General features: G+C 40.7%; 1 protein-coding gene across 1 annotated transcript; it reads left to right on the top strand.

Moving 5' to 3' along the window:
• Positions 1–672: 672 nt before the first annotated feature.
• Positions 673–25,116, top strand: LOC127534812 (GTPase IMAP family member 8-like). Its single transcript, XM_051951007.1, has 5 exons — positions 673–750; positions 16,410–16,464; positions 22,794–22,853; positions 23,075–24,307; positions 24,400–25,116. Exons 2-5 carry the CDS (start codon positions 16,449–16,451, stop codon positions 25,020–25,022), a joined length of 1,932 nt encoding a protein of 643 aa, XP_051806967.1. The 5' UTR covers positions 673–750; positions 16,410–16,448; the 3' UTR covers positions 25,023–25,116.
• The last annotated feature ends 2,539 nt before the right edge of the window (positions 25,117–27,655 follow it).

The raw sequence follows: 27,655 nt of genomic DNA, 5'->3' as shown, positions 1-27,655 counted from the left end.
GTTAGTTAAATTCTCTAAAAGCTGTTTTTCAGCACATCAGGCTGAACTATGGTGCTGACTGTTGATCAGAAAACGCTGCATTTAGTGCTGCAGATTCATGGTTTCTGCATCAACGCTGTGATGGTGATGAGGGAATGTGACGTAGTAGTTACTGAAGCCGTGCTACGAGGATGGGTGTATTGTACAATGTAGAGCTGGTCAGTTGTGTACTATGGTGCAAAGATGACGGCAATGAGTTACTATTCTTGTTTTTTTAACTCATGGAGACTAGAAGCTTCTCTGAGCACAAACGACCAGCAGCTTCTACTGATGACTGTGAGGCGTTTAGGGAACATCTGTAAACTGCTGAGTCTAACATTAAGCAAATAAAATATCCACCAATAATTATGATAAAAACTGTGATCTCAGCATTGATCTAAATAACCCTGATTATCATTTTGTCCAGAATCATGCAGCCCTCATCAGCTGTATAGAAATATTTCAGATAGAAGAACAGTGTCGACCAAAAACAGGTTTTCTGTTTGCAGTTGTTAGTTTGAACATTTAAATCAGCATAAAGACAAAAACTATTTTACATGCATTTGTCAGTCTTCTACCATGTGATACAGGTTATATTGTCAGTTTTATTTAAATGATATAACTGCACAACACATAGAATTACACAGATGAATATGATGAGTGACCTTATCTTTGTATTTCCAGATGTTTTTGATTCTCCAAAGAAGAAATCCTCTGTGTTCATCATCCTCAGTAAGTAAACTCAGACTGGACAGCAGCTGGACACAGATAATGACTGATGGTTGTTATTCTGTATTTTACACAGAAAAAACATCTTAAGGGGTAAATTCAATCTAAACGAAACAGTTTATGGACTAAAACAGGAATAATCAACAGTCAAGATGAACTCACAAGACAACAAAGTGAGTGAGACTGATAGAAGTAATGAGGTGGACTTACTGACCATGAAGACAGACAGCATGTTGTAACACTCAAACTTTTCCAAGCAGAGGTCACTTCACCAAGGGGTTCATCTCAGAAATAAATAAAAGTTAATTGTCACTATCAGTAGTAATGCAGCTGATAAACACAATCGGATTCTCTTTTAAAATTTCTTAAGTTTCTTTACTTCCATCTTTTACTCCAAAAAAACCCGCTGTTTCCCCATACAAAAAAATACATTGTCACAAGATTACAAATAGAAACTAAACCTTTATGCTTTCTAAATTAAGTAAGAGTCCTTCCCTAACGAAATACAAAGTTTTCAGTCAAATGGTCCACTTCAGATACTCTTTTAAGAAAGTTTCTATCCCGAAAGGTCCTCACGCCGGCGGCTTTTCCTCCGTCCGTTCGATGCAAAAAACAACAACAACACGGTAATCCGACCCAAAAAAGAAAGTTCCGCTAACAAAAAAAAGAAGCGATCGATCGTTAAAGAAAATACTGGTATACCAGAAAAAAAAGAGTTTCAAACAGGGTGGATCTCACCAATATCCCGGGTGCAGAGAAGATAATCCTTAAGTGAAGGATCCCTTTGTCTCTTGGGGTGGCGTCCGCGTCAAGATGTTGACGGCCGGGAGTGTACGTCTGGTCGGCTCCGGTAGGATCTGGGCTCTTTACAGGTTCAATAGTCTTTTTCCAACCTTATTAAAATGTCTTAGGCCTTCGTTCATTCTTTTTTTAACTTTACACACTCCTTTCCTTTCAGCAGCCTCCTGTCACTCCCGCTCACGCCGTGTCTCCCCCGTTCCTCTACGCCACATCCTCCTTATATAACCTTTGTTTACCACATTTTCTAATTACTATTTTGGAATTGTTTATTATCCCACCTACCTAAATACATTTTTAGCACAGGGAACATCATGCACAAAGACCAGAAAACTTTCATTTTGTTTTCATCATGTTATTTATGGTTCTTTATTTCTTTTAATGTTTCTTTTAATTTTATTACTTAGGTGACAATGTCACAGATCCCCCCCCCCCAGCCGAGGTTGAGGGAGGCTGAACTCCAAAGTAGGGTTTCAGATTGACCGTGTTGATTGTGTCTAACCTCTTGTTTAGGTCATTCCACTGTACTTGGTAGTTGACTGGGCCTAGCTTTCTCACTATTGTAGCTGGGCCTGACCATTTAGGCGCAAGTTTAGCTGAGAAACTATCGGATGCTTTAGATAGCGGGTGCATGCGGACCCAGACCTGGTCTCCCGGAAAGAGTTGTGCACCTCTCCTTCGGGTATTATAGTACCTGGCTTGTCTGGCCTGACACACTCCCACTCTCTTTCTGACTTGTTCTGTCATTTCTTTTTGCCTCTCTAGCAATTTGTAAGGAGACTGGTGAGGAGAAGGGGATGTACAGATCATCCGTTCCAGGGGCCCTTTAAGCGTCCTTCCAAGTGCCAATTCTGCAGGAGTTCTACCAGTAGTTTCATGTTGTGCAGCATTAATGGCAAAACGAAATTCTCTAATCCACTTATCCCAGTTGTTATGCTGGTCTCCCACATAAGAGGCTATCATGGTCTTGATGGTGCGGTTGGACCGTTCTGTGAGATTGGCTTGGGGGTGGTAACTTGTGGTGAACTTTTGGGTCACTCCCCAGGACCTGCATAGGTTAGCCATCTCATGGCCAGTGAACTGAGGTCCACGATCTGACACTAGCTCCTGTGGGACACCAAAGCGGGTGAAGATCTCATCCTTCAGAATAGTTGTAATGCGATGAGCCTTGCTGTCTTTTAGGGGAAACATTTCAACCCACTTTGTAAAATAATCCACAATGACCAGAAGAAACCGATTTCCCTTTTTACTCCGGGGAAAAGGTCCCATGAGGTCCATCCCAAGCTTCTCCCAAGGTGCCTCAACCTTGGTTGATTGCATGAAACCAACTGGTTTTTGGTTTTCAGCTTTGTAGGACTGGCATGTACGACAGCATTTGACATGAGCCCAGACATCCTTTCTGATCGTTGGCCACCAAGCCACCTCAAGAATGCGCAGCAGAGTCTTTAGTCTGCCCAGATGTCCACTTAAAGGGTGATCATGAAAATAATCAAGGAAACAAGGTACCAGATCCTTTGGAACCACCAGCTGATATTTATCACCTCCATCTCTCAATGGGGACTTTCTGTACAGAAGTCCCTGACAAGTAGTGAAGACTACCCTTCCAGGTCTGTTGACATTGGTGAGATCTTTAACCATGTCCATGATATCAGGATCCTTTTCCTGAGCTTTGTGAATCTCCGCCAACGATGTTGGGAGATCAGAGGAATTTTTGGAGATGTTAACGGCTACATAAGCAGGAGAGTTGTCGTGAGGAGAGACTGCCCTCGACAGTGCATCTGGCACAATGTTTTGCAGACCTTTTCTGTAGCAGACCTTAAACTGGAATCGTTGGAGACGCAGGATCCAACGTGTCAAGCGTGATGTTGTTTTGGGACAATTGAAGGCCCACGTCAGTGCAGCATGGTCTGAGTACACTGTAAACTCTTTCCCTTCAAGGTAATGATGCCACTTTTCAACTGCCCAGACCACAGCCAGACACTCCTTCTCTGAGGTAGAGTAATTACACTCAGCTCCTCGTAACCCCCTTGAGGCAAAAGCTATCACCTTTTCACCTTCCTCGTCCCTTTGCACCAGGACTGCTCCCAAGCCTACCTCACTAGCATCTGTGTGTACTTCAAATGGAAGTGAGTGGTTAGGCTGTATAAGAATGGGAGCCTCGGCCAGAGCTTGTTTTAGCTGGTCAAAGCTATGTTGAGATTCCTCTGTCCAGGACCATTCCACCTCCTTTCTTGTCAGCCGATGCAAGGGTGAAGCGATATTAGCAAAATGTGCTATAAATTTATGATACCACCCCACCAGACCAAGAAATCGCTGCAATGTTTTGATATTGGTTGGTGTGGGGTATGCCGTCACTGCCAGTGTCTTTTCCGGATCCACCTGGACCCCTTTTCCTGACACCACATGTCCTAGGAATTTCAGTTCTTGACGGAAAAAGTGACATTTCTTAAGATTTAGTGTAAGGTTGGCCTTGTGGAGCTTTTCCATCACTGCATTTAAATCCTTTAGATGCTGATCTGGAGTGGGTGAAAACACGATCACATCGTCAATGTACACAAAGCAGATTTTCCCTCTCAGCTCACCCAAAACCTTCTCCATAAGTCTCTGAAATGAGGCGCCAGCATTTTTTAAGCCAAAAGGCATTGATCTGAATTGGTAGAGCCCGATTGGTGTGATAACTGCCGTCTTAGCCTTGCTGTCTTCAGCCATCGCCACTTGCCAGTACCCAGATTTTAGATCAAGGGTACTAAAGACAGCTGCTCCATGCATAGATTCCAAAAGATCGTGGATAATGGGCATGGGATACGCATCCTGAAGAGTTTTAGCATTCAGAGGCCTGAAATCTACACAAAACCGAGGTGTCTTATCAGGTTTTGGGACTAAGACCACAGGAGAGGCCCAGGGTGATTGGGAAGGCTCAATTATGCCATCCTTGAGCATTTGCTCTACCTGTTCAATGATGATCTGACGTTTGAAAGGAGATACGCGATATGCTTTACAGCGGATCGATACCTCATCTGTGGTAAAGATCTTGTGCTCCTCCACGGTGGTTTTACCTAATTTACCAGAGCACACCTTCGGCCAAGCCTTCAAGAGTTCCCTAACCTCTGGGGGATGGTCTATAAATTCTGGGACTGTCTCAGCATGACTGACAGCTGTCTCAGTTCTTGGAAGGGCCATAATGAGACTTACACTGGGACGGGTGTCATGGCTCTCTGTAGGCTGAGTAAGGAAGGGGTAAAAGGTCAACCCAGTCTCACATCAAATTGTGACATAGTCACGTTTGTCCACGATGCAAAACGTTACAATCTCACAATTTGGCCCTGAAAATTGTGAGATGCTCACGTTTTTTCCCCCAATTCTTTTCTATTGGTCTGACGAAGGGTCACGTGACTGCTTGCTGCAGGCTTCTCAAAATGAAAACATGGCGGCTATTCCTTTTATTTTCCGTGGAAAATGCATTATTTTAAGATAGTTTGGACAGAAAAAAACATTTTGATGACATTTTTAGTGAGAAATATATATAACACTTTCACATTATCCATTCAGTTATTGGAAATGATCTGTGGTTTGGTTTGTTTTTACGCTGAATTTCACTTCACGGCATTAAATTGTGACAGTGTCACATTTTGTACGTTATGCTGGTTGATTAGGACGCTGCCAAAAACGAAAACAAGCGGTGTGCTTATTTTTGTATTGTTGCATTGTGTAATTTTTTGAGTTGTTAAATCATTTATGTAAGTCTTGGTGATTACTGCTAGTTACTGAGATGTCTTCCCCGGCCTTTCATTAGTTGACGTGCTTCGCTCCCTTGTTAACAAGTTGCATTTCAATGATCCACAAGTCGCTCGTTGTCAATGCAAACAACCATATTTATTTCCATGAACGTGCTTTTACCACAATCATTTGTTGAGCTCATCCATGCACCAGTCAGCGCACAGCGATCTAAAACTTTATTCCTGCCCACAACAAGATCCCCCTGTCTTTCTTTAGCCCGTGGAAGCGTCCATAGCAACCACCATAGCAACGGTGGGAAACGTAACAGTTCCACTCCAAGACGTGAAAGATTCATCGTAATAACAAACCAAAGATCACACACAAGAACTGAACGAATACTGTGAAATTAAAATGTATATTTTTTTGGTGTCGTTGTAATGCCTGAGGCTTTGCTGCTGTCCGCTTTCTGACCGTGGTCGGCAAAACACGGGGGAGAACTACGTGCAGAACCTGCTGCACCTTTCTTCTTCGGTGGTGTCTGTGTAAAACAATGTCCAACATGCAAACAGCACACCTAGCGCCATGAAGCACAAAATGCAGGTGTAAATCAATGACATCTTACAATTACAATGTCCTGTCTTTTAACTAATAAAGACACATATATAAAGAACTTTACATCAGTTTGTTTGTTTGTTTGTTTGTTTTATTAAGATCCCCTATCAGCTTTTGCAAAGCAGCAGCTATTCTCCCTGGGGTCTTCATAATTTCATTTGTGACAACACCAAAAAGCAACATGTACACAAAATACATACAAATCAAATTACAAAATACATAAACAATACATACAAAAATACACGTATACAATACAAATAACATACATATACAAAACCTGTCCTAACCAAAAGCATACAACACATAATACTCCCACCTTGAATTATAAAAATAAACTTTTCTTCTTCAAAGATACCATGACCTAACAGTAATAATTAAAGAATAATCTACCTCAGAAACCAACCATAACATAAATCACATAAACAGTGACATTACAGTCACTACATTTAAGTTTAAGATTTAATTTAATGAATTATTGTATTTTACAAATTTCTATTCCCAAGCAGCCCACTAAATTAATAACTAAAATTTTGTGCTACATAATGCTCTTTTAGTTTTATTTTAAAGTTTTCAATAGTCCCCATTTTTGAGAAAATCCGGATGTTATCGCTCGCTCCCGACAAAAGCATCAGTTTTTTAAAATATTTTGGATTTCAATTAATTAGACAATGAACAAATTGGCGTAATTTCCTGGTGGGTGTGTTTATGCAGCCTATTAAACACTTTTTTCCCTATGAAATAAAGTACAATCCATACATCATGGTCCAGTGTTCATTGTTTGTTTTGTTCACTGACATAGTGCAATAAAGTTTTGTTTTTAAAGCATCCAGTACCGTAATGAATATTGAATGAATATGGCATCTCGTTTACATCTCTAATTAAGGAGCAAGAAATTTACTGACGTTGATTTATGATTCAAGACAAGCAGAGGACACACTGTGTGCCCCTTTAACGTCCAAAAGGCCAATTAAGGTCAAAATCTCACAGATTCTTAGACCAATTTGGACCAACCTGCACATGCTTGATATTGGGTCCTAAACCAATACTGGTGTACGTTTTCAGACCACCAGGACCTACAACGGCAAAATAGGAGCAAAAAAGACACTGGAACAGGGGCCTTTGTTAAAATGAATGAGAAACAGTGTGAGAACATCAATCAAAGTGCACCAAAGTGCATAAAGTCATAGAACAGGGTGTGCTGAATGCTCTGGGAGCAAGTCTGCAGTGAAAACACCTTTGAAGGGGTCAAGGGTCAGTAAATCTGAAGACTTCGAATGAAGGAGACATTTTGTGCAACATATCAAGTATCATAAAAGTCATTCCCAGTGGAATTCAAGTCTGATATTGTGTGGGACTATTCAGAGCAGTCACATGAAGCACTGTATCTGTTTTCAAGGGTCTAGCCCCACGGGAACCCGCGTTTTTCAGCAGTGAGGCCTGCTAGCAGTGATGAAGCCTGAGGCCGTCAAACGTGTAAAAATCATTCCTGCTCGGTCATTTTTGGGTCTAGTGACACCAAATCGGACACACTCCTACTAGACCACCTCCTGACCTTGCATATTTTTTTTCAGAGAGTTTACTCAAAAGGGGCCCAAGCACGGCCCTGTTTCTTACTCTACGGTTAACCCTTTCATGTCCAAATGCTTCAAAACGAGCTAAAAAGGTCAAAATCTCGCACAATCCTTCACCAATTTAGACCAAACTGCACAGGTTCTATATACAGAGGCTAATGTGAACGCTCATGCACCTTTTCAGACCTCCAGGGGCCCTGAAGAAGGAATGAGGGCCAAAAAAAACACGTTTTTCAATAGTTGTCCCTCTTTTGCTCTCATTTCTCTTCTGTAACACTCAGAGAGCTGAAACCTGGGATGTGGTACCTCTGAAACATCTAAAATCTAAATCCACTGGAACTGTTTTGCTAGCCCCTCCCAAACCGGAAGTAGCTCCAGGAACGACATACAGACTTGTGCTTCAGATCAATTGTTCACCAAGGTCACCTGAATCACCCCTAAAAGTTTCAGCTCATTTGATGCAAAAATTACTAATTTATGGGGCTTCAATGTCCAAAAATGTGACATTTTGACCCTGCGCCAGGGGTCACAGGAAGGTCATAGAGACACCAAACCACCACAGTTCAGCTCCAAATATAGCCTAGTACAACATACTAAAAGATCAGCCCCAGGGTCCCAGTAGAAAAATCTGACCAAATGTTCATGTTAGGAAAATCAGGTCTTGTTAGACTTATTGACCCTGAGAGCCTTCTGCCAGTGGAATTAGACCCTCACCCTCATTTTTTACCCGAACGGGACGAAATTTTAACCACAAGTACTAGGGCCCCTTGTGAGTCGGTATATACAATATCAGCCTCCTAGGTCAACAGGGGGCCAAATGGTGCCATGTTGAAGTTTGGAAGTGTGCCCCTTTAATGTCCAAAAGGCCAATTAAGGTCAAAATCTCACAGATTCTTTGACCGATTTGGACCAACCTGCACATGCTTGATATTGGGTCCTACAGAAATACTGCTGTACGGTTTCAGACCACCAGGACCTACAACGGCAAAATAGGAGCAAAAAAGACTGCTGTAAACTTGGACATTTTAAAGCAGGGATCCATAGAGATTTTTGAAGCAGCTTCAAGCAGACGTTTGACAAACTGTAATTTTCTGCATTTCCATGTTGCCTTTATTGTTCTTTCAAAGAGTTTGCTGTTTGGTTGCAGCACAATTTCCTTGCAGTCATTGTACAAGTGGAAAAGAATATTCCATCACTGAAAAATCTTTGTTTTATTCATCATAACATCTCAGCATTTAGTCATCATTTTATCATTAATTTTCTTTGGTGCACCTCACTGTGCCGCGCTGACTGACTCTGAAAAGAACACTTTGCCCACACACACAAAACTTAGGTCTGTTTGTGTGAAACTTTATTCGTTACCTTTTTTTGGCTACTTTATTGTGTCTTTAGCGTGTTTATGGTTCCTCATATATAAAGAGTATGTATATTTTGTAATAATGAGGAGAGCAATAATGATATTTTTCTCTGTAGATGTTGTAGTATTTGTTGTTGCTGTAGTTGTGTTGCTATGCTGGTGTGTCATTAACTCCCTGAAGTAGTTTCTAGTTGCTCCAGTCGTATTTTAAATCCCCCTGGGCTCATTGTGTTTAATGCAATATAAAGTTGTGTGCCTCTATGAAAACAGCACAACCATGGATAGAAGTATGGAGAACTGAAAAAATGCACTTTGTTTTTTTTTTGGCCCTCATTCCTTCTTCAGGGCCCCTGGAGGTCTGAAAAGATGCATGAGCGTTCACATTAGCCTCTGTATATAGAACCTGTGCAGTTTGGTCCAAATTGGTGAAGGATTGTGTGAGATTTTGACCTTTTTAGCCCGTTTTGAAGCATTTGGACATTAAAGGGTTAACCGTAGAGTAAGAAACAGGGCCGTGCTTGGGCCCCTTTTGAGCTAACTCTCTGAAAAAAAATATGCAAGGTCAGGAGGTGGTCTAGTAGTAGTGTGTCCGATTTGGTGTCACTAGACCCAAAAATGACCGAGCAGGAATGATTTTTACACGTTTGACGGCCTCAGGCTTCATCACTACTAGCAGGCCTCACTGCTGAAAAACGCGGGTTCCCGTGGGGCTAGACCCTTGAAAACAGATACAGTGCTTCATGTGACTGCTCTGAATAGTCCCACACAATATCAGACTTGAATTCCACTGGGAATGACTTTTATGATACTTAATATGTTGCACAAAATGTCTCCTTCATTCGAAGTCTTCAGATTTACTGACCCTTGACCCCTTCAAAGGTGTTTTCACTGCAGACTTGCTCCCAGAGCATTCAGCACACCCTGTTCTATGACTTTATGCACTTTGGTGCACTTTGATTGATGTTCTCACATTGTTTCTCATTCATTTTAACAAAGGCCCCTGTTCCAGTGTCTTTTTTGCTCCTATTTTGCCGTTGTAGGTCCTGGTGGTCTGAAAACGTACACCAGTATTGGTTTAGGACCCAATATCAAGCATGTGCAGGTTGGTCCAAATTGGTCAAAGAATCTGTGAGATTTTGACCTTAATTGGCCTTTTGGACGTTAAAGGGGCACACAGTGTGTCCTCTGCTTGTCTTGAATCATAAATCAACGTCAGTAAATTTCTTGCTCCTTAATTAGAGATGTAAACGAGATGCCATATTCATTCAATATTCATTACGGTACTGGATGCTTTAAAAACAAAACTTTATTGCACTATGTCAGTGAACAAAACAAACAATGAACACTGGACCATGATGTATGGATTGTACTTTATTTCATAGGGAAAAAAGTGTTTAATAGGCTGCATAAACACACCCACCAGGAAATTACGCCAATTTGTTCATTGTCTAATTAATTGAAATCCAAAATATTTTAAAAAACTGATGCTTTTGTCGGGAGCGAGCGATAACATCCGGATTTTCTCAAAAATGGGGACTATTGAAAACTTTAAAATAAAACTAAAAGAGCATTATGTAGCACAAAATTTTAGTTATTAATTTAGTGGGCTGCTTGGGAATAGAAATTTGTAAAATACAATAATTCATTAAATTAAATCTTAAACTTAAATGTAGTGACTGTAATGTCACTGTTTATGTGATTTATGTTATGGTTGGTTTCTGAGGTAGATTATTCTTTAATTATTACTGTTAGGTCATGGTATCTTTGAAGAAGAAAAGTTTATTTTTATAATTCAAGGTGGGAGTATTATGTGTTGTATGCTTTTGGTTAGGACAGGTTTTGTATATGTATGTTATTTGTATTGTATACGTGTATTTTTGTATGTATTGTTTATGTATTTTGTAATTTGATTTGTATGTATTTTGTGTACATGTTGCTTTTTGGTGTTGTCACAAATGAAATTATGAAGACCCCAGGAAGAATAGCTGCTGCTTTGCAAAAGCTGATAGGGGACCTTAATAAAACAAACAAACAAACAAACTGATGTAAAGTTCTTTATATATGTGTCTTTATTAGTTAAAAGACAGGACATTGTAATTGTAAGATGTCATTGATTTACACCTGCATTTTGTACTTCATGGCGCTAGGTGTGCTGTTTGCATGTTGGACATTGTTTTACACAGACACCACCGAAGAAGAAAGGTGCAGCAGGTTCTGCACGGAGTTCTCCCCTGTGTTTTGCCGACCACGGTCAGAAAGCGGACAGCAGCAAAGCCTCAGGCATTACAGCGACACCAAAAAAATATACATTTTAATTTCACAGTATTCGTTCAGTTCTTGTGTGTGCTCTTTGGTTTGTTATTACGATGAATCTTTCACGTCTCGGAGTGGAACTGTTACGTTTCCCACCGTTGCTATGGTGGTTGCTATGGACGCTTCCACGGGCTAAAGAAAGACAGGGGGATCTTGTTGTGGGCAGGAATAAAGTTTTTAGATCGCTGTGCGCTGACTGGTGTATGGATGAGCTCAACAAATGATTGTGGTAAAAGCACGTTCATGGAAATAAATACGGTTGTTTGCATTGACAACGAGCGACTTGTGGATCATTGAAATGCAACTTGTTAACAAGGGAGCGAAGCACGTCAACTAATGAAAGGCCGGGGAAGACATCTCAGTAACTAGCAGTAATCACCAAGAGTTATATAAATGATTTAACAACTCAAAAAATTACACAATGCAACAATACAAAAATAAACACACCGCTTGTCTTCGTTTTTGGCAGCGTCCTAATCAACCAGCATAACGTACAAAATGTGACACTGTCACAATTTAATGCCGTGAAGTGAAATTCAGCGTAAAAACAAACCAAACCACAGATCATTTCCAATAACTGAATGGATAATGTGAAAGTGTTATATATATTTCTCACTAAAAATGTCATCAAAATGTTTTTTTCTGTCCAAACTATCTTAAAATAATGCATTTTCCACAAAAAATAAAAGGAATAGCCGCCATGTTTTCATTTTGAGAAGCCTGCAGCAAGCAGTCACGTGACCCTTCGTCAGACCAATAGAAAAGAATTGGGGGAAAAAACGTGAGCATCTCACAATTTTCAGGGCCAAATTGTGAGATTGTAACGTTTTGCATCGTGGACAAACGTGACTATGTCACAATTTGATGTGAGACTGGGTTGAAAAGGTATAGCCTCGAGGTCCTTTCACTCCATAGGTGTTGTCGCCCAAATTAATAATAGTTGAGGTCTTGATCAAGAAATCTAAGCCTAAAATGATGGGTAAGGCCAGGTGTTTGTCGGCAATGATGTACGTTTCTAATGACCACATCACATCATGCCAACTGTAAAGAAGTTGAACCTTTCCCATGGCCTCATGGGACGTTTTCCCATCTGCAAAGGCAAAGCTTTGATTATCACTTGGCTTGAGTTGTTCATCCTCCCGGGCCAGCTCCAGCCACTGACTGTGTCGCATGAGCGAGAATGTACAAGCAGTGTCAAAAACGGCCTTACACTGTACACCCCTCACTTCTATGGGGACATGCAGGAGAGTTGGAGGCTGTTTCTTTCCCCGCTGTACGATGGTTACAACATCAGCCTGTTTCTTTGTGGACCATTTCTCTTGGGGTTTCTTTGACATCTTCACTTTTGCTTTTTGTTGATCCACCTTGCCCCAATACTCCTTGGCAGCTGTACAGTCTTTTTCCACCAAAGTACCAATGGAGACTAGCTGCTCCACGTTGGTGACAGTGCCTCTCAGGCAACCTGCTATTCTGGGGTTACAATTATTGAGAATTTTCCTCACTAATTCTGCCTCTGTTATATCAGGCTTCCACCTTAGACAGAGAGCCCGATAATCGTAAGCAAAATCCCTTACACACTGATCAGGTAGTTGAATCATGTCTCTGAGCTTCTCCTCTACTTCTGTGAGGTAATCTGGTGGCAGGAAAGCAGCATTGAAGGCCTGTTTGAAATCAGCCCAATTGTGAACAGTGCACTTAGCAACAGTCCACCAACTGTGTGCTGGGCCTTTAAGAACACTTGATAAAGCTCCAACCAGTTCAGCATCACTCAGAGGTCTAACAGCAAGAAAAGTTTCGCATTGATCAATAAAATTTAGGATATCTGCCACTTCTTTGCTGCCACTGAAAGATGGAAAATCCATATGTACAGCAGGCTTTGAATAAACTACCCTAGTAGCTTGGCTGGTTGAAGGAATAACGGGACTGGTGCTGATGGAATGAGAGGCAGTCTGAGATTGCATCTGATCAGTAGCACATGTAGGCCTGGTGCTAGGCTGTGTTACAGCAGAACAGGGAGTTGTAGGTCCTGCAGCTAAACCTCCATGCAGAGAGATGGGGTTTGGAGTATCCACAGAGGCCATGCTTGGACTAACTACTGCTGGTGAGTATCCCGTGTATTTGTTTGCTTTTGAGACAGGGTCATCAGGAGCTGTTTGGCATGAGGAGGAACGCACATTACCTGGTTGGAAACGCAATCCTGTGCTGTAAAAAGATCTTTGGATTGTATTGAGACTGGCGCGCTTCAGCCTTTCAAGATCCATTTTCCACTTCTCATCCCGTCGTTGCAGACACTCCACCAGCTGCTCCTCAAAGTTCCTCAGGGTGGTCATCATGCGATGTTCAAGCGCTTCCAAGCTCCTGTCTATATAACCTCTGATGTTCTCTTCCCTGTTAATGGCACTGCTAACAGAATCTCTGAAATCAACCTCCAGGGACTTTACTTTATCAATGACTACTCCTAAGTCTGTGCTGATGGATGTCAAAACTGGGAGATTTAAATAAGCAGAAACATCTGCCTCTATCTCCTGTTCATCCCTCTCATCTCGCTCATCCTGGTCAGATAAATACAGAGAACTTATTAAAGATGTGACTTCACCTACAGGATTCCGTCTAGTCACCCAAGCATCAGAAGCTCTCTTCAGAGACTCCTCCCTGTCCTCAAGCCCAGCATTTGGAGTAGAAACTCTGGTGTCATTGTCTATATTCCTGTCAACATTTATAGGACTAGATGCATTATCAAGTACTATCAGGGCTTCTTCATTATCCATGTTTGTTCTTTTTTCCTTCTTTGTTTATGTATATATATGAATAAATATATTTATATCTACCTATATGTTGATTTATTTTATTTATTTTTATTTTTCCAAAATGTCTTGTGTCAAACCCACTCAAATTTCTGAAGGACAAGTTGTGCACAAGTTGTCAACAATATTCAGTCCAACGAAAAAAAAATATGTTCGTTTTGCTTAGAATTTAAACAGCAATTTTTACAGTTCGGGTAAACTTTTATTTAGTCTACTTCCTTTTTCTGTTCCCCGTACGGGCCACCATCTGTAACACTCAAACTTTTCCAAGCAGAGGTCACTTCACCAAGGGGTTCATCTCAGAAATAAATAAAAGTTAATTGTCACTATCAGTAGTAATGCAGCTGATAAACACAATCGGATTCTCTTTTAAAATTTCTTAAGTTTCTTTACTTCCATCTTTTACTCCAAAAAAACCCGCTGTTTCCCCATACAAAAAAATACATTGCCACAAGATTACAAATAGAAACTAAACCTTTATGCTTTCTAAATTAAGTAAGAGTCCTTCCCTAACGAAATACAAAGTTTTCAGTCAAATGGTCCACTTCAGATACTCTTTTAAGAAAGTTTCTATCCCGAAAGGTCCTCACGCCGGCGGCTTTTCCTCCGTCCGTTCGATGCAAAAAACAACAACAACACGGTAATCCGACCCAAAAAAGAAAGTTCCGCTAACAAAAAAAAGAAGCGATCGATCGTTAAAGAAAATACTGGTATACCAGAAAAAAAAGAGTTTCAAACAGGGTGGATCTCACCAATATCCCGGGTGCAGAGGAGATAATCCTTAAGTGAAGGATCCCTTTGTCTCTTGGGGTGGCGTCCGCGTCAAGATGTTGACGGCCGGGAGTGTACGTCTGGTCGGCTCCGGTAGGATCTGGGCTCTTTACAGGTTCAATAGTCTTTTTCCAACCTTATTAAAATGTCTTAGGCCTTCGTTCATTCTTTTTTAACTTTACACACTCCTTTCCTTTCAGCAGCCTCCTGTCACTCCCGCTCACGCCGTGTCTCCCCCGTTCCTCTACGCCACATCCTCCTTATATAACCTTTGTTTACCACATTTTCTAATTACTATTTTGGAATTGTTTATTATCCCACCTACCTAAATACATTTTTAGCACAGGGAACATCATGCACAAAGACCAGAAAACTTTCATTTTGTTTTCATCATGTTATTTATGGTTCTTTATTTCTTTTAATGTTTCTTTTAATTTTATTACTTAGGTGACAATGTCACAATGTTTCCAAACTACACTGTAATACTGATTCATGTGCTTATGGAGATACGTGTGTGTTTGTTTGAGCAGATAGAGAAAAAAAAATCTCAAAAACAACTCTCCATTTGTCACACTGATAAAAATATCCATAAAGCTGCAAAAGTCTTCATGTTGAGGTCACATATTTCCAAAATTAAACATTTTTAGCCACAAAAATGTCAGACATTAAAGGATCAAAGCACTGGGAGCATTTTAAGTCTTTAAATGAGTCTTTATGTCGACGTAGGACACCTGAAGTAAACTCAGACATTAAAGAGGAACTCCACCTGTGGAAATCCTCTCTGTTGAAGTGCTCACCTTGCTGCAGTGATGTTCAGGTGAACTCCAGGACTCTGTGACATCACTGCTGGCTGTGCTTCCACTTCTCAGGTGTGTTAAAGGTGAAACAGCTTTGAACCACAGATGGCAGCAAAACACAACTTCTTCCCTCCAGTCAGTGGAAGCTGCAGAAACCTTCCTGATGAGATGAAATGTCTCTGAGAATCCACAACAAGTCCAGGGTTTGATGTAAAACTTGGATTTTTATTCCTTTAAATGACTAATTAACTAATGAGACAAATCTCCCAGAAGTCTGCAGTGTAAAAAGTCATTCCTAGAACCTGTTCCCTCCACTTAGAGAACTGCAGAGTTACAAGATAAAAATCTCATTTAGACTTTGAAGTTACAAACTTTATTTTCATTGTTTGTGTTGACAAAATAATGTTGCATCAACTTCATATTTAGTGTAATTTAAACTCTAATCTCTGTGTTAGTTGGTTTAAAACTAAACTCAAGTTGAGGTAAATGAACGAAAGTGTCTTGATAACTTCATTTTTCTTCATGTTGAGTTCAGGATTTAAAGTCTCTAAATATAAACACTGGAGCAGCTTCATTTGAATCTGACAGTTTGAAAACTTCTGTTTATAATTACAGGAAATAAATATGGAACACTTCAGAAATCATTTTAAATAATGTGGAAATACTCATTTTTTATGAGTTATCAATTTTAAAATATCTGTTTCTGCTGCCAATCATTAAATAAGGTAATTCAAGTAATTTAATGTAGTTTGTTGGTTGAACATAATTCCATTTAAAGTCTGTCTGAGGTCATAAAGATTGATGCAAACAGTTTTTGTTGAGTCCAGACATTATTTCAGAGTTTATCCACCAACATGTCAGAGCAGACAGACTGATGAAGGTAGAACTTCCTGTTTAATCACTCTGTGTTTTAACCCAACAGATGTGATTTCTTTCTGGTGGGTTTCCAGCAGAGGGCAGCATGGCAGCAGCACCTGGTGAGTCCATTCAGGATTTATGGCACCTGGATGTTACCTGAGAGTTCATATGAGGGAGTTGCTAAATTTGTTTAATTCACTGGTAGAGTGACAGGCTCTCATATATATAAAGTTATGCTTTTAGTCTTTGTTATCAAGGACAGTGGAGAGAGACGAGAAAAAGAGAGACGTGGGGAGAAAAGAGTGGAGGAAGGACATGCAGCCAATGTAATGTGTGTTTATGGGTCGTCTGCTCAGCCAGTGGAGCTACTGGGATGCCTCACTCTCCTACTCTTCTAATATGATCACATCAAACCCTCATCTGAACTTCCACCACCACTGTTACGTACATTTAACCCCGTCACCCTCACAGATCTTCTCAACACTGTGGCCCACATGAATATCCAAGCTTGTGACTCGGACATCATCCCTCACAAGTTTTCCCAACTAATTATTAGGGTCCTTGGCACCGCCTAACTCGGCACCACGGTGCCTAGTTGGGCATGTGTGTGCCAAAATGGCTCCATAGCGCCCCCTGCAAAATTGAAAAAAGTGGTCTTTAGGCCAACTGCCACGACGTTTCATCTGCAGCTACAATATTTGGTGAGCATGTGTAGCACATCAGGACACATGAAAAAGTCAATCACGACCACGCCCTAAACCCAACAGGAAGTCAGCCATCTTAAATTAGCTGTAAACTTTTTGAGATTAATAACTCATCGTGGGTAAGTCCGAGAGACCTCAAATTTGGCCAGTATCTGCAACCCTGTTTCCTGATGAAAAGTTATCAAAATCTCAGCAAAAGTCAAAGGGTGTGGTCATGGCGACTCCCAAAATATTGATCCTTCGCCATGAAACAGGAAGTGGTGTCTAAGTCTACTGAACATACTCCAATCTGATTGAAATTTTACAGGCATGATCAGAGTCCCCCCCGACAACATCCATGTGGTTATGTGCATTAACAGTCATAGTGCTACCTTGTGGTATCAGGAAATAGACTTTTTAAACACTTTGATGTTCTGTTCTTAGCAAGTTCATCAGATTCACCTCACATTTGGTGACAGAAGCCGAGATATGTTGATGATGATTCCCAGAGAAAATAGTGACTTGTCATCAAAGGGCGTGGCGAATTTCGATTTCTCGCCATGAAAGTTAAATTATTCATATCTCAGCTGCAAATGGTCCAATCTGGACAAAACTTCATGTGATGGACACCAGTCGGAGTCTGAACACATCCACACTCATGAATTTAGAAATACTCATAGTGCCACCTATTGGCAATAACAAGTTTTTGTCATTAGATTTGCATGTACCATGAAGTGATATTTTATCATATTATTCTAGAAATTGGACAGCTCAGTGTTCATGCCTTGATGATCCCACAGTGTGAAGATTTTGACGATTCATAAAACGCTGTTGCCGTGGCAATGTATCGTTGCCATGACAAAGTACTTTTTGACAGCTTAAAAATACTCAGAAGAAAATTTCCACAAATATCTGTATTGGCGAACTATTTCACATTTTAGCAAAATTGCACATGATTGTCTCAAAATGGCTCCATAGCGCCACCTGGAATACTTTAAACATTTACTATGGCCAGTACGTGTCACCTACAGGCATGAAATTTGGTAGGGGTATGTAACTCATCAAGACACACAAAAATGTAATTGACACCCATGCTCCAAATCCAACAGGAAGTCAGCCAATTTGAATTATGTGTCATATTTTGGGACAATTTTGGGGCATTTTTGACAATTTTCAAAAGCTATATACTCAAACAAGGTAACTTCAATAGAGCTGAAATTTGGCCAGGATGTACAGCAGGCATGACTGATCAAAAGTTATCAACATGTTCTACAAAAGCCTGAGGACGTGGAAATGGCGACCCCTGGAATTTGACAATTCGCTGTGAAACAGGAAATGCTGCGTAACTGTCTTGAACATGCTCCGATCTGTCTCAAACTTTAAATCTATGATCAGAGTCCTGTGCTGATAGCTTTCACATGCTGATATACAGTCACAGTCATAGCGACACCTGGTGGATGTAAGGAAATGCTCTATACCAAGTCTGTACATGCCCCGATCTGCCTGAAATTTTACGTGTGTGATCAGAGTCCAGCCCTCATCATATCCATAGGTCGACATAAACTCTCGGTCGCAGCGCCACCTGGTGAATGTGTGTGGGATCACCGACCAGCAAAGATGTGAGGACCCGTCCAACGCTGCTTACAGCTTTAATTCATCTTTTTGTCTGGTTCAGTCCCATATTATTTTAAACATTCTCAAGAAACCAAATCTAGATCCAGCACTTCCTCAAAGCTCCTGTAGATCACAAAAATCGTTGAGAGAGTGGTTGCCAAGCAAATTTCAAAAGCAATTCAAAATTATTGTACATTTGACAAATTCCACTCTGGGTTCAGAAAAAAAAATCATAGCTCAGAAACAGCACTGCTAAGAGTTACTAAAGACATCCATATGAATGCAGACTTTGGTAGTCTGACAGTTTTTATTTGATCTGAGGGCAGCATTCAGCACAGTCGACCATAAAATACTATGAAACAGGCTCAAGAAGTGGGTGGGCATCTGTGGAACTGATTTTAACTGGTTTTCATCATACCTGACAAACAGAGTATCAAAGTCACAGTTGACAATTTTTTCTTCATCTGTCCTCATGTCCTGTGGAATCCCTCAGAGGTCAGTCCTTGGATCATTCTACTCTCAGACTAGAATTTGTCAAATTATATCTGCTGTCCCTTGGTCATATCAATCATAACTGCACTCCCATCTCCTACCACTGTGATGCAGATGACTGCCAGTTATACATGTCATTTAGCCCGGACAATCAGGACGGCAACCAACTTCTTTCACCTAAACACAGATAAAACTGAAGTCTTGACTATTGGTCCCAGCCACATTTCCCACATTAACCCCCAACCTTGAACTGGTTTCTACCAATATAACAGATCAGCAAGAAACATGGAAATCATCTTAGATTATAACCTCAACAGCACATCACGACTCTGGTTCAGTCATGCTATATACAATTTAGAAATAAGTTTTATGGCTCTTATTCAGGTTGTTTTCTCCTGACTAGATCCTTGCTGGTGTTGTATATACACTCAGATGTACGTCGCTGTGAATAATAGCATCTGCTAAATGGAATTGGAGAATTGTAGAAATACTGCCAAAATTAAATAAATTCTCTCCAAAACATAATGGAGCAACCTGGACAAACACACCTTCATTTTCTCCCACCTGGATTACTGTAACTCTCTATTCATCAACAGCTCAGCATTGAATGGTTACAGTTGGTTTAAAACTCTTAATCAAGACTGCTCACAAACACTCAATGCAGGAACACATACGTAGCTCCAGTTCTGGCACAGTTACACTGGATCCTGTCAGTCAGTATAGCCTTCCTTAACCCTTTCCTCAGGTTAATGCAGGACCAGCTCTCCGTTTAAAGGGTCAGATTCTATCTGCCTATTAGAATTTACCTAACGGGATTCAGTAGAATAATTAAGCTGGAATCGAGGAATACTCGCCTAGGTCCTAACTGTCTTCTTCCAAACGTCTTACCCCTCTTACTCCAATAAATACTCTCTTACTAAGCAGCCCTCCTAAGTAGTAGAATTGATTTATTGATCACGTTTGTTAACGACAGCTTTCCTCTTAAAACTGTTTGCACTTGTTGATATTCCTAGGTTCGTTTTTGTTAGGATTCTGCATTAGTTGTTGTTTTTCCCTTCTGTGTTTTGGTCTCTTTGTCTCCCTCTGTCTGTAGCTTTCTGCTTTCTCTGTTCTCAGTCACTGATTGCTGTCACCTGACACAATCAGTTCAGATTCATTTCACCTGTGTTCCCCCTCTGTATTTAAGCCCGGTCATTGTGTTCAGTGTTCGCTGGCTCATCTCGTCTTGGACTCACCTCGTTCTTGTCTCTGCTCCCTCCTTTCCCCTGGATTATTTGCTCACAGGATTACACCGTTTTTCCCCTGTTTGGATTGTTTTTTGGACTCTATGATTTTCATTTGGCCTTCAGTAGTTTATTCCTGCTTTGTGAGTATTTTTCCTTTGCTCTGTAGTTTGCTGTAGTTTTGTTAGAGAAGCCATCTCAGTCTTGTTTTCAGTTAGTCGTTGTTTTACTTCAATAAATCTATTTTCATAAATTAAGGCCGACTGTCTATTGTGTCTGCATTTGGGTTCTCCACTCCACAGCCCTGACAGTTTTAGAGGTTTGGAAAACTAACCTGAGGGGTAATGTTTAAATAACTAGTTGGATTAAAGTAACCTTTAAGAACCATTAGATTTAATGCACACAATCAACTTAACTTTTTACCACTATGCAGAATAGGTGAATCATAATCATTTCATTAGACTTCTCTTTAAATGCAATATAGAGTTTTATTAAGCAATTATTAGCAGGGGCACAGCATTATTCATGATTAAACAATTTAATTATTTCTGATTATTTCTAACTTAACTAAATTGAGCGTACCTAAGAATCTTCTCTAATTAGTAAATTTAGGAGAGAGAGCGGACAGCGTGGCCACCGCTGTGTCACCCAGTCTTGACCTGCATCTGGGAGAGCCACTCTATCGACCAGCAGACTCGGTACGAAGTCTTCTTTGTGGGCAGAGGGTGTTCTTCATAGGCAGGGGGAGTGGAGAGGTCCCGACAGCCAATCGTTGGTCTGGCAGTTATCTTTAGTAGCAGCTGGAACACAAGTGCGGGCGTCTCAGCTGTCTTCTCAGTCGGGTGGTGGTGGTGGAAAGCTCCCGTCTCATCAGGCTGTGGTGGGTCACTGGGTCCTCCAGCCCCTGGAGTGGAGCAGCCCTCTGCTGCTGCCTCCTGTGCCTCTCTGGATGTCATAGGTGCTGTCTTCTCTTCATCTCTTTGGACAACTGTAGACCTCTCAGGACTCTCCGTCTGGCAGAGTGTGGTCTTCTTCTTTTGAACAAAGTTAGAACAACTTTGCTTCCAACGATGTTCTCTAAGAACTCTGCAGCCTAAGTCCTGCGTTGTCTTCACGTCTCTTGGGCGAAAGGTCCGATGTCGACTCTTCAGAACTCTGGCGATGCTCCCCGGCAGCTCCGGCGAGCAGCATCTCTCCCCTCCGGGGGAGAACTCCGAATTCAGTGTCTGTGTCTCTCTCTTTTATAGTGTCATCCTCTAATACACACACATTATCTGTACGCTCAGTTGCTTAACTATCAGGCTCACAACAACTACACACATTGTCAAGGCCTGGTCAAGGCACATTCAAGGCACAATAGTGAAGACATTCTTCATGCGCTTCCTATAACCATATTTGGCCGCAGAACTTCCTCAATGTCCTCCTTTCTGCAGTATCATGGTGCCTTCTGCTTTTTGCCCTGCACACACAGAGCTTAAACAGGGATTACTTTAGTTATCATTCAGATACACAGAATCACTTTTTAAAATCATTCTTCTTAGTCTAAACATAATAAATCATCTGAATCATCACTTTAATCAAATCAACACTCTAGAATATATGTATTTCAGCAAGCATAATCATGTGGTCAACTTATGTTTCTCATTTTAACTTTTCATTGGTTTGCTTAAAGCTTTTATTTAGGTAGTGGTTGCTCCTGGGATCTCAAATAACTAGGCCCCACTTTACAATCCCCATTCATCATTCAGTTCAAAATTCTATTGCTAACATTTATATTTCTATAAGGCTTGGCCCCACTCTATAAATCAGAACTTTCAATACCTTACTCTGCAGTTCAATGCCTGAGATCTCAAACCCAGCTACCAATCCAGGATCAAAACTAAGAGGGACTGCTGTGCTTTTAATGTTTTAGCCTCATCTCTGTGGAACAAGTTCTCTCTGACGGTCAAAGCAGCTGAGTTAGTTCCTCATTGTAAATACCTTTAATAATCATGTCTGCACAGACAAGCATTTTTATAAACTTTTGTGCTTGATTCTTGGTTTTTAACGTTGCAATGCTTTCACTAATGTTTCAATTCTTGTCATGTTTTCTCCAGTGTTTTGTATATTTTAATGCTTTGTAAAGCAATCTGTAACTCCTATTTTGAAAGGTGCTATAGAAATGAAGTTTATTACTATTATTATTATTTCCTGTACACACAGTTGTTGAACTGAATAAATGTTATTTTGGACTAAGTGGAGGAAGAACCAGAGCTCATGTTGTCAGAAACAACTTAAATACACTGCAGGCAGCTCAGCAACAGTTAATGCAGAGAGAAGATTAGAAAACATCTGGTCCTGTTTCTGATAAAACCACAGAATAAACACAGTTTGGTATCAGCAGTGCGCAGAAAAATGAATGGAGAAACTTAAATTCTGTTTTTCTTTTCCTCACAGCTCCAAAACGTGGGCGACTCCTGGAGCGCAGAAGCAGCTATGGACTCCTGCCACCTGACAGTGAGTTTTTAAAGATTAAATTTTATCAAATGCAGGCCTGATGTGTGTTTTATTGGTTAAAATTTTGTGTTAAGTTGTTGTTCTCATTGCAGAAATGTAAAACTTAAAAACAAATCTCACATTTAAATTTCATTAAACAATGATTTGAATGTTTTATTCCATGGACTGACGTTCACTGATTCTCTGCTCACTTTGCGATGCTTTATTTCTCTTCATTCCAGTGTCTGAGCTGAGGGTTGTTCTTCTGGGGAACAGCTGGTCTGAGAGGAGTTCTGTTGGGAATTTATTACTGAAAGAGCCTGTGTTTAACACTGAGGAAGAACCAAACCAATGTCTGAGAGTCAGAGGACAGATAAAGGAGAAAGAAATAGTCCTCATCAACACTCCAGATCTGCTGAATCCAAACATCTCTGAAGACAAACTAAGAGAACATGTAGAACTCTGTGTGAGACTCTCTGATCCTGGACCTCATGTGTTCCTGCTGGTTCTACAGCCTGAAGACTTCACTGAGCTACAGAGACTGAGGATCTGCAGAGTCCTGGAACTATTCAGTGATCAATCATTTGATCAATCACTGGTTCTGATTTCAGCATCCAGAGAGGAGAGCTCATTTGAAAACTTCATGAAGAATCCGTTCTTTAGAGACCTGATCAGAGAGTGCAGATACAGATACTTGTATCAGAAGAACCTGGAACGTTCAGAGCTGCTGACACGTTTGAGCCAAATCGTAAAAGAGAACACCAGAGAAGATCTGAGTGATGAGCAATCTGAAGATGCTGGTTTAACCATGAAACCAACATCTGAGCAGAAAAAACCTCCTCTGAACCTGGTCCTGTGTGGTAGAAGAGGAGCTGGGAAGACTTCAGCATTTAATGCTATTCTGGGACAAAGAAAGTTTGGTGGACCTGAAGACTCATCAGAGTGTGTTAAAACCCAGGGAGAGGTGTGTGGACGTCGGGTTTCCCTGCTGGAGCTGCCTGCCTTGTCTGGAAAACCTCAGGAGGCAGTGATGGAGGAATCATTCAGGTGTATCTCCCTCTGTGATCCTGAGGGCGTCCATGCCTTCATCCTGGTCCTATCTGTGGGTCCCCTCACTGATGAAGACAAGGGAGAGTTAGAGACCATCCAGAACACATTCAGCTCTAAAGTCACAGACTTCATCCTGATTCTGTTCACTGTGGAGTCAGATCCTACAGCTCCAGCTGTTGTTGACTTTATCAGACAGAACAGAGACATCCAGGAGCTCTGTCAGAGCTGTGGAGGAAGATCTGTTGTTGTCAACATGAAGGACAAGCAGCAGATCCCAGAGCTGCTGGATCAAGTGGACAAGATGAGACTGTCAGATCAGAAACCTCACAGCTACACAACAGGAACGTTTGCTCATGGCCAAATGGAAAAGATCCTAAAACTGGAGGCTGAAAACAAGAGACTGAAAAACCCTCATGTGGTCACCTGTAAGTATTTCACAGTTTTTATTTCAGCTGATTTTCCTAAACCCTGTTCTACATAAAGTTCATACTTTAAATAACTTTGTTTGGTTTCACAGCTGATAAAGAGCAGCAGAGATCAGAGAGTCTCAGGATTGTTCTGATTGGGAAGACTGGGAATGGAAAGAGTTCTTCAGGAAACACCATTCTGGGGAGAAAAGACTTCACAGTCAAAGCAGTTCAACAATCAGTCACCAAACGTTGTCAGAAGTCAGTGGGTAAAGTGGACGGACGTCCTGTTGTCGTGGTCGACACTCCTGGACTGTTTGACAGCAGTTTAACCCTTGAACAGGTTCATGAAGAGATGGTGAAATGCATCAGTCTTCTGTCTCCAGGACCACATGTCTTCCTGCTGGTGTTACAGATCGGCAGATTCACACCAGAGGAGAAGGAGGCACTGAAACTCATCAAGAAAGTCTTTGGAAAGAATTCTGAAAAGTTCACCATCATTCTTTTAATCAGAGGAGATTCACTGCAGGCAGATGATATGTCTGTTCAAGATTATATTGAACAATGTGATGAGTCCTTCAAGAAGCTGATCTCTGACTGTGGAGGAAGATACCACGTGTTCAATAACTATGATAAACAAAACCGAACACAAGTCAGTGAACTGATAACAAAGATTGACACCATGGTAAAGGAAAACGGAGGAAGCTGTTTCACCAATGCTGCAAGAAGCTGAAGCAGCCATACAGAAAGAAATGAAGAAAATCCTGAAGGAGAAGGAAGAAGAGATGAAGAGAAAGATGGAGGAGCTGGAAAGACAAAAACATGAGGAAGAAAAAGAAGAAATGAAAAGAAGAATAGAAGAAGAGAGAGCTGGAATTGAACAGGAGAGAAAACTGAGAGAAAAACTACTGGTAGATATGGAGGAAAAAATCTACAAGGAGCGTGATGAGAGAAAGACAGAACAGAAAAAAGAGAGAAGAAGAAGAGGAAAGAGCAGGATGAACATCAGCAACAGAAGTGGAAACAAGAACGAGAAGCTCTGGAGAGAAAAATAGAGTCAGAATCAAAGGAAAAGGAGACCATTGACAGAAAACTGGAGGAGAGTAGACGAGAAATGAAAGAAAAACAAGAAACCTGGAAGAAGGAACAAGAAGAATGGTGGAGAAACAGACGTCAGGAAGATGAACAGAGACGTCAGGAGGAACAAGAAAGACTGAGAAAGCTTCAAGAGGAATATGATCAGGACAGACAGAGACATGAAAACCAAAGAAGAGAAGATCGAATCAAACGAGAACAAGAGGAGAGAGAGGGGAAAGAAAAGGAGGAAGGTTACAAGAAAAACATGGAGGAGATGAAGAAGAGATATGAAGAAGAAGCAAGAAAGAAAGCTGAAGAGTTGAATGAGTTCAAAGAGAAATACAGCAAAGACTTTGAAGCTCTGCTGGAAAAACATAAATAGGAACTGAAGGATCTGAAGAAAAAGCATGAAGTAGAAATAAAACAGAAACAGGAAGAACACAGCAGAGAGTACGATCTGTTAAAGGACCAGTTTAATCACAAAGAAAAGGAACTCAGAGAAGAAATAGAGAGAAAAGAGAAAGAAGTAGTAGTTAAAGAAAAAACAAACCTACAAGATGAAATGAAGAACAAAGAAAAACAACTTAAAGAACTGGAGGATTTGGAGAAAAAGCAAGAACAAGAAATAGAGGATTGGCAGAAAAAATATGAAGACAAATGTACGATCTGCTGATGATCCTTCCACTGCTGGAGCTCTCAGTTTCCTTCAATCATCGTTCAACATGATGCTACAGATGTCATCACTGAACTCCACCATGTTCTCCTTCATGGTCTCCTTCAGTGTCTGATGACCTGTGGTCTGTGATTTATATCAGAACCAGGAGGGTTTGCTCACAGATATCTGGATGTTTGAGGAGTTTTTATTGGAGCAGCTCAGTGCTGTTCCAAAAATGGAGAATTATTTTTGTGCTGTTTTTTTTTGTATACAGATAATTTTTTGCTTCAGAAATTTCTGTAGTTCTAGTAATGTTTTGTTAAGTTCCTACAATGTTCTTCTTCAATGCATAATATTCTCCAAAGACGTTCTAATAATGTTTGGTGAGAACACTGTTTTTGCTCCAATGTTCTTCCAATGTTTTCCAAATGTTGTATTCAGAACATCCTTATTTTGTTTCATGGAACACTGTGGGAACATTAATGAAGTGTTTTCTCAACAACATTCCTAAAACATCCTCAGAATATTGGATCTGTGGTCATTTACTGATAATCCACTTATATTGTTGCAGGAACATTTGATAAAAATGATCCCAGGCCTCAGCATCGTGTACTGTTGCTTTCAGAACGTTCTTCCTCTGTGTAGCGTTCTCAGGAGCAGAACATTCCACAGCAACACAAAGATCCAGAGATCCTCTCCCAAAGCTGTAAATTTGATAAGACACCATTTCAGAAGACAGCTAACCAAAATTCACCTCCAAATAGAACATCTGCTATTGGATGTTTGCTACTAAAGGACCACTCATGGCGCTCTTGGAGACAACAGGATGCCTCCTACCTCCACAGAACCTGATAAGGTCATAAAGTGTCAGCTGTGAGGAAAACCACAGGGTTGGCATTCTGACCTTCTGATCTCCCTCACTAGCACCCAGAACTTTCTACACAGGAATGGACTGAACAGTTTACATCAGAACAAGGATCACAGCTCACAGACCACAGCCATGAAGACACAGAGACTTTTCACTTCAAGCATGTCTTCTCCCCTATGTCTGATTTTTCTTATTAGTCAATGTATATGCTTGTATGTTTACCCATGTTGTATGTTTACCTTCATGTAGCCTAAAGTCTACAGTTTGTAAGTTTATTCTTATGTTTACACCCTTTATTATTATCTCAGAAACCATAAGAGACAAACATGTTGTGTTTGGTGTCATTTTAATCACTTCTTCTGTGTTATTTCAGATCTGTGATCATCATAAATATTGAACAATTGGATTTCTACATTTAAGAAATGAACTAAGAGCACGTTTGAAAGGTATGTGGCCTCTGACCTCTCCTGGGCAGTGAAGCTAACACCGCCTCTTGGGAGGAACACATCTATGATTGGTTAGATGCTGATTTGAATTTGGCTCCAAAAATTTCTATATAGAGGAAAGTCACTGGGATGCGACTGGACTTGTTGAGGGGTTTGTCTTGGGCTGGACTTGGCCTTATGAAGAATGTAACCTGGGCTTTTAGAGAAATTCAACTTTGGCTTGTAAGAATGGGCTTTTAGAGGAAGAGGATCTTAGAAAATTGGCTCTTAGAAGAATGCATCTGGTTTAAGAATTGCTTAAGAACTATAACAACACATAT

This window comes from Acanthochromis polyacanthus, chromosome 7, assembly GCF_021347895.1.
Source record: "Acanthochromis polyacanthus isolate Apoly-LR-REF ecotype Palm Island chromosome 7, KAUST_Apoly_ChrSc, whole genome shotgun sequence".
Lineage (NCBI taxonomy): Eukaryota > Metazoa > Chordata > Actinopteri > Pomacentridae > Acanthochromis > Acanthochromis polyacanthus.
The sequence above is the reverse complement of the archived record's forward strand: the minus strand, read 5'-3'. Positions and strand labels throughout refer to the sequence as shown.

Bases quoted from the DNA above. Each gene is read 5' to 3' on its own strand.
- LOC127534812 (XM_051951007.1), top strand. The intron at 22,854-23,074 runs GTGAGTTTTTAA...TCTTCATTCCAG, and splicing joins TGGACTCCTGCCACCTGACA to TGTCTGAGCTGAGGGTTGTT. The intron at 24,308-24,399 runs GTAAGTATTTCA...TTGGTTTCACAG, and splicing joins AAACCCTCATGTGGTCACCT to CTGATAAAGAGCAGCAGAGA.